The sequence below is a fragment of the Ananas comosus genome, linkage group 5, assembly GCF_001540865.1.
Source record: "Ananas comosus cultivar F153 linkage group 5, ASM154086v1, whole genome shotgun sequence".
Taxonomy (NCBI): Eukaryota; Viridiplantae; Streptophyta; class Magnoliopsida; order Poales; family Bromeliaceae; genus Ananas; species Ananas comosus.
The window spans coordinates 4,233,505-4,240,521 of record NC_033625.1 but is presented as its reverse complement, the minus strand read 5'-3'; the positions used below and the strand labels follow the sequence as shown (position 1 = coordinate 4,240,521).

General features: G+C 34.5%; 1 protein-coding gene across 3 annotated transcripts; it reads right to left on the bottom strand.

The window, feature by feature from the left end:
• On the bottom strand, window positions 215-4,477 carry LOC109711039 (uncharacterized protein At3g27210-like). 3 transcript variants are annotated; one of them, XM_020233915.1, is made up of 4 exons: window positions 4,311-4,477; window positions 3,974-4,217; window positions 1,076-1,159; window positions 215-953 (listed from the first exon to the last, which is right to left on the bottom strand). In XM_020233915.1, exons 2-4 carry the CDS (start codon window positions 4,173-4,175, stop codon window positions 493-495), a joined length of 747 nt encoding a protein of 248 aa, XP_020089504.1. In that variant the 5' UTR covers window positions 4,176-4,217; window positions 4,311-4,477; the 3' UTR covers window positions 215-492. The 3 variants fall into 3 exon arrangements, with proteins under 3 accessions (XP_020089504.1, XP_020089506.1, XP_020089505.1); XM_020233917.1 differs by having other exon boundaries at window positions 3,974-4,212; window positions 4,311-4,470; XM_020233916.1 differs by lacking the exon at window positions 4,311-4,477 and having other exon boundaries at window positions 3,974-4,304.

The window sequence follows — 7,017 nt, the reverse complement described above, 5'->3', positions numbered from 1 at the left end:
GTTTTTCGGTCTTGTTTTTTTTCCTTCACCGAAGGCCCTAGCTGCTTTCATCCTATATGCCTAGTTCATTATGCTTAATGAATGAAGCAGGTAACTCGCTACCTTTTCTCAAAAAAAAAAAAGAAGTAGAGCTCAATTACAACATTAAACAGTTTTGAAAAAACAAAAATAAATATAGCCCAAAAATTAGTTGAAAAATTAGTTGAGGGATCTATTTGAAAAAATACTACAGTTGAAGGGTGTCCCTATATTTGTACTGCCCCATTAATCCACATAATAATTATAAGTGAACAAGAATTGTACATTCAAGCAAGATAAAGAAGAGTACAGTATAGAAACTGACAACATTCTCCCTTCTTTATACAGCTTCAAATAACATATAATATAGTAAACTAAACTACATAGCTTTGCAACTGATGATAAAAAAGCTTCTTCAGGGAGCTGCAACTTACAAGTAGAGACACATTTAAGTAATTCCCAGCGAGAGAAGTATTAGGCAGTGCATGGCCCAGAACTTATCTTCTCCGCCTTCTCGTCGAAATTAAAATTCGGAACCAAGTTCGGTAAGCAACACCGAATCGTGTCCCACGCCTTCTCTCTCTTGTTCCTCTCCTCCCTGCTCGGAGTCGCATCGCTACTGCGATTAGAACTAGCTTCAGAAATGTAAGGAGTTCCATCTAGAGATTTTTCGGGTCGGCCGCAGTTGACAATGTTGCGAGCGTCATCATCCTCCTCATTTGCGAGTATTCTCGCTTCGACGGTGTTTTGCGTACCGACTGTGCTTTCATGCTGCGATGTTTCCCGAAAAAGTTCGGCAAGTCGCTTCCGACCGGTCGGAGAAGGTTCGGATTTAGAGTCGGGAAATTTGTCGGTGAATTGAACGTTGTTCGCTGTAGGCCTCGTCGGTGCGCCCGGTTGATGATTCGGCGTGCTGCCTCTCGAGGGCATGAAATCTGAAAAATGAAAAGTTGGAATCAAGGACTTGGCTGTATATCTCTAGAACTGGAAATATATGGATATGTAAATTTCCAAATGCTAAAACAAGCACAGTTGAAGGCATAGCCAGTTGTTCTACCTCCATTAACACTGAAGAAATCATCCTCGCAGTCGGAGTCCAACCATGCTTGTGAGTCGAAAAAGACTTCCTCCTCCTTACTGCCTGTGAAATGTCATGAAGTTAGAAGCTGTTAGTGCGAAGTATTGAGTTCTCATAAAAGAGAAAACAAGAAAGTAGGTAAAATGTCTACAATCTGTGTTTTTCTTTTGTCGGCGGTCACCAAGCAATTATTGGTACAACAGAACAGAAAGGATGGGTATAAAACTGCGCCAACCAATATTATCACAAAGCAAAATTGGTAAATTATACAAGAATTACAAACTCAGGCAGTAAATTGTACAAGAAATCCGCACACTTGAGCCACATTTCAATTCGATTCCTTGCCATAAAGTTATCCGAAACAACGAATCAAACTTCTTTAAATGATTCAATCAAAGTTCTGACATCATAGTTCTGTCACGTAAGCTAGACTCTGTGGCATCAAGTTGCGGCCGATATTGGCAGGAAGGTTCCCGCCCAATATTCGCACATAGTTGATAGTTCCCATGCGACTATTTTGGACTGAAAATATCCACATAAAACCGTCGAAGCAGTATCATCCTATGGTATAAGGTAAACTACAGGACTCGATTAGGCCATCTACGGATGTCAAAATAGTCGACCCAAGGGTGCCCAGTGATTTGGTGGTTTGACAAGACCTCACCCAAAAGGTTTAAATCCCCGATTGTTTCGGGTTTAAATTTTGTCCACAAATTAGTCACAGGACTGAATATGATTGAGAATTACCAGCAGACATGCCACAGGACTGAATATGATTGAGAATTACCAGCAGACATGCCACAATCAGGCAAGGCTGGATCAATCAGTGGTAATTGATTTACTTCGCAAGCAAATTGACTCGACAAGTTGTTTGGTACATTAGTAAATTCCAATAGATAAGGATCGAATGCAAAGATAGTTGGAACATGAGTCTATGAAGCAGTACACGACACTTGGAGACCTCAGTGATTTAACCCCAGAAGCTTCAGTAGTTTCCCAGTTGTTAATGATAGAGTAGTTATATTGAATCTGGTTAGTATAGATTCACTGAACCTGTTGTGTTGATAACAAATGTTCAAAAAGCGTACTTGGTTATCACCTAACAAGAAAGATTCAGCTAAAATGGCAAATTGCACCACTAACCAAATATTTGAGACAGATATTTAATTGGCTACAGGAGACAGTAAACTTTCTCAAGCAACCATCAATGTAAGTTCGTGCATGTCCATTTCCTTGGCAATATCTTGACAATTGAACTAAAACACCATACTATAACTCTATAAGAAATCAAAACGGTAGGAGCAAGAGAAAGAGTTAGGACCTCAGATTTAAATGCCCTGAAATTTCGACATCAGTGTAAGCAGATGTACAAGGTAAACAAAACTATTTTTTTGAAATAAAAGGAAGGCGTGACTGTTGTAACTATAATTGTTTCATGATTTTCAAAGACAATTCTTTTTATATTTTATTGAAGTCTTCCAATAATCAGCATGATTATACTTTTTTTAATGTAGTACTCCAAAATAAATATTATCCATATCACCAACCGGTATTTTATATTAATTTCCAAGAAACCCAAGAAATATACTCAACACCAGATGTCTACAAAAGTAGTAGTCAATGGTAGGCTTAACAAGATGTGCATTTCTTTAGTGGAAATAAGTTTTTGACTTGAAAAGTTAAACGAAGCAAATGAAAACTATTGGAGGTAAAAATGAAACAATGAGAACATTGACATACAAAATACAGAGAAGGATGGTGATACCAGCTATGGGATAAAAGTCAAAAGACCTTTGCAGTGTTGAACAGCATTCAGCTCAACAAGGCTATATGTCGTGAGTAGCAACGTAAAAATTGTGATCGAACCCATTACACAAAAAAAAAAAAAAAAAAAAAAAAAAAAAAAAAAGTCCTCACAATTTGGTACTTATTTAGTTTTCTAGTCATAACCTCAAAGTCTTTTATTTGAGTTAGGCACATCAACTTTGCAAACAGCAGTTCACAGTTTGTTGAGTTAAGATGCATATTATGTACTTTTTGGGGCAAAGGAGTTGAGAGGTACAAAGTTGTAGTGCCTATTGAACAAAACCCACCTATATCTTGAGTAGAAGAGAAAAAAGATTTCCAAAAGAACTAGTGAAGATAAACTCTGGTAACTAAATATCGATCAAAGACGCCCACACCGTGAGAAACGTATAAAGGTATCATAACAACCCACTCATAAGAAGATTCATATTTATTTGATATGCTTACAATCTCAGAGATCAATATGACTCCTGATACTACAAGAAAGAGAAGTTTAATCAACTAACCAAGCAATTCTTCAATACCCAGAAGCTCACAAGTACCAAAATATCAGAATAAATCAGAAAACTCCGACGATACCTCGCAGAATATTGCATCAGATCATGTGCATAGCAGCATTTACATCTAACAAATTACAGCCAACAACAGTAGATTAACAGTTAAGTCCCTCCTCCAGATACTAGCAATAGTTAATTACTTTCCTACTAATTAACTTATATCAGTAAAAATGAAAATTCCATTTACCAAAAGTAGAGAAACACACAAGAGATAGACTAAATACACAATCAACCAAGCCTTAAGAACATAAATTACCCATGCATCATCAAGTGGAAACACCAACACCAAGAACACCTAACTTAGATATGATATATAATATGTGGGTGGCCTTTAATTTCTTCAAAAGAATCAATAAAACTACTTTTTTTTTGTTTTATTTTTAAAAAATATGGATCAACTCAAAAAATGGTTCCTCTTTTGAACAAAAAGCAAAAAACCCACCAGTACTTGTTCCCTCAAAAGTGAAATAAAAGTGGAAAAAAGGCAAAAACTTTGAAGGTGAAAAAATTATACCAAGCTCTGGGCTCCTACAACCAAGGCCAAGCTCCAAAGTTTTCTCCTTGAGATCAACTCCACCAACTAAGTCTCTTCCATTCACAGGATTCTCAGTTGCTGGTGATGGATCAAAAACCCTCTTGGATTTGTTGCCCAACCCAAACCGAGATACTACCACCAAGCAGCTTGGATTCTTCTGAGTTGAAGCACAAGATCCCATCTTTACACTTTTTGGTTCCTCTTCACTTCCATAGCCTCTTCACTTCCACAGCCAAAAAAGAAAAATTTAATATAAAAGAACAAAAAATCAGTGTAAAATGGGGAAAAAAATTACAAAAGGATGTGTGGGTTGTACTTGGGTTGGTGTAAAATGAGCAGATATGGACACCCACTAACAGTTTTGAAGCTGAAGAGTCATGTGGTTTTACCAAAAGAGAGAGAAACAGAGAGAGAGAGAGAGAGAGAGAGAGTTGATTTTGGGAAATTAACACCACCATCTTTTGGGGCCCTTCATCAGATCATTTTCATCTCCTCCCATTTATTAACTGGGTGTTATTTCAATAAGGAAACTAAGGGCCTGCACCAGTTTTATCATATTTATTACTGTACAAAATTAAAATCTAAATAATCTATAGTCTCAAAATTCAATGACATAAAAAAGAGAATAACTTTTTTATTCACTATATAGAAATAATCTTTTGAATGATACGAATATATCTAATAAATTAAACTCTAATTTTGAAAAATTGTATAGTATAGTGTACAACGTACCAGGCGCATGCAATTAGCTTTTATTTTTTAATGTAGTTGTAAGTTATAAATAAAAAGGTGAATTTCTTTAGCTCTTTTTATGTCACATGTTTCTACACCTTTAACGCAAATTGCAAAAGCCTTTTTAATTTCCAATTAAAGAATAATTAAGTGGTGCACAGTTAGCTTGATAGGATTTATTGGCTTATTAATTGTTATGCTTTTCGGTACCATGAACCTCAAGTGTTTAATAAATGAAGCAGTACATTGCTTTCATTTGATCAGATAATATTTAGTCATCTAAATGTTAAAATATTAAAGAAATGTAAACTTTAATCTATGTTAATTATTAGGAAAGAGTAATACTATTTGGGATGATATAGCCAATAAAATAACTTATTATAAATATTTTGAAATTCAGATAACTAAAAGTATAATCAGATCAAAATTTAAAAAACAAAATTTTTCTTTGGTCCTAAATAGTTAGATTTTTTGGTCTTAAGAAAAGGATGGGAACATAAATCAGCTAGGGCCTGTTTGTTTCGAGGGAAGTGGGGTGGAAGTGGGACGGGGGAAGTGATTTTCGGTGAAAACTGACCACTTCTACTGTTTGGTTCACCGTAATTTTATTACGCCCGAAAGTCCAGTTCACCTAAACTAGTGAACTTGACTTCGCCCTCCCATGGGGCGAAGTCAATTCCGGTGAAGTGAAAAAAAATACAAGAATGGATTGATGTGTTAGGATTATCTCTTCTAGAATATGATCAAATTTGATTAGGTAAACTTTAATATATTTTTTGTTTAATTTGTATATTTAGAAAATGATGAAAAATGAATTTGTTAAATGTTAATAATTTTTTAACTTTAGAATTTTATTTGTTGCATTATTATAATTTATATGCAAACAAATAATATATTTTTTAAAAATTTTATTTTATAATTATACATATATATAATTATATACATATATAATTATATTAATTTTTATTTATTATAATATATTATTCACTATAAGTTACAAAATAGACAATGATATCACTTTGGGGGTAAGTATACCGGGGGTGGAGAGCTACACTTTTTACGTCATCTACTTCCTACCAAACAAACAACAGAACTCGCAGAACTGCACTTCCACAGTTAGAAACAAACAGCAGAAGTAAACTAATTTTCACCCCAACTCCACTTCAACTCAAAGTCCACTTCCACCCCAAGTCTACTTACGTTGAAACAAACATACCCTATGTGGGGCAGAGGGGGACAGCTTTGATGTATCTTAATTATCTTTTTGTCCTTTATCGCTACTGCAGGTTTGGCTCTATCTCTCTCTCTCTCTCTCTCTCAATGAACTAATCTATTTTTACATGAAATGATCGAAAATTTATAAAATCTAAAGATATCTTATGGTAGATACTTTACCACAAATATTTTAACGGAGAACCGACCGTCCCTAGAGCAAGTGGCGAACGGCTTGGTGGTTGGTACCCGAGACCCAAATTCGAATTCTAGTTGATTCACATCTCCAGCTAAGTTTATTTCTAAATGAAATAAACGAAGCGGGTAGCGTGCAACTTATCTCTCAAAAAAAAAAAATTTTAATGCAGAGAGAGCTAGAGCTAAGTAATTCTATATAGGAAAAAAGTTTCACACTTTTTCACTTTAGTACCATATGATTTAAAGTGTATCAATTTAGTTCCATGTGGACCCGTGAACCTGTGATTTCATTTTTATCTTTTTATTATCGATTCCACTAATTTTTTTTCATTAAATTAGTGATAAGATTAAAATTAAAGGATACTAAAATAAATATTCGATAAACCTATGTAAGGTATCTGAAATTTTTTGTATATAATTTAACAAAATATTAACGAAAAAGCTGACGAAAAAATAAAATGAAACCGCAGAATACTAACTTGATACACTTTTTTAAACCACATAATATTAAAGTGAGAAAGTGCAAACCACAGTGGTGATATTTGAAGTTTATCTTTTTATATATTATAGGGTAAACTTCAAATACCACCCTTGTGGTTTTACACTTTCTCACTTTAATACCCTGTGTTTTAAAGTGTATCGATTATGTACCCCGTAGTTTCATTTTTCTCTTTCTGTCGGTCCTTTCGTTAACTATATACAAAAAATATCAGATACCCCGCGTATGGTTAATCGAATATTCACTTTAGTACCTTTTAGTTTTAACTTTGTCGCTGATTTAGCAAAAAAAATTAGTGAAAAAATTACAAAAAAAGGAAAATAAACCATAGGATACAAAAGTGATACATTTTAAACTACATGATACTAAAGTGAGAAATTGC

What these genes read in the sequence shown, in the direction of transcription:
- LOC109711039 (XM_020233915.1), bottom strand. Translation starts at nt 4,175, where the DNA reads ATGGGATCTTGTGCTTCAACTCAGAAGAATCCAAGCTGCTTGGTGGTA. An exon ending in TTGTAGGAGCCCAGAGCTTG is followed by an intron (nt 1,160 to 3,973) that starts GTATAATTTTTT and finishes GACATTTCACAG; the next exon opens with GCAGTAAGGAGGAGGAAGTC. An exon ending in TTTCTTCAGTGTTAATGGAG is followed by an intron (nt 954 to 1,075) that starts GTAGAACAACTG and finishes TTCATTTTTCAG; the next exon opens with ATTTCATGCCCTCGAGAGGC.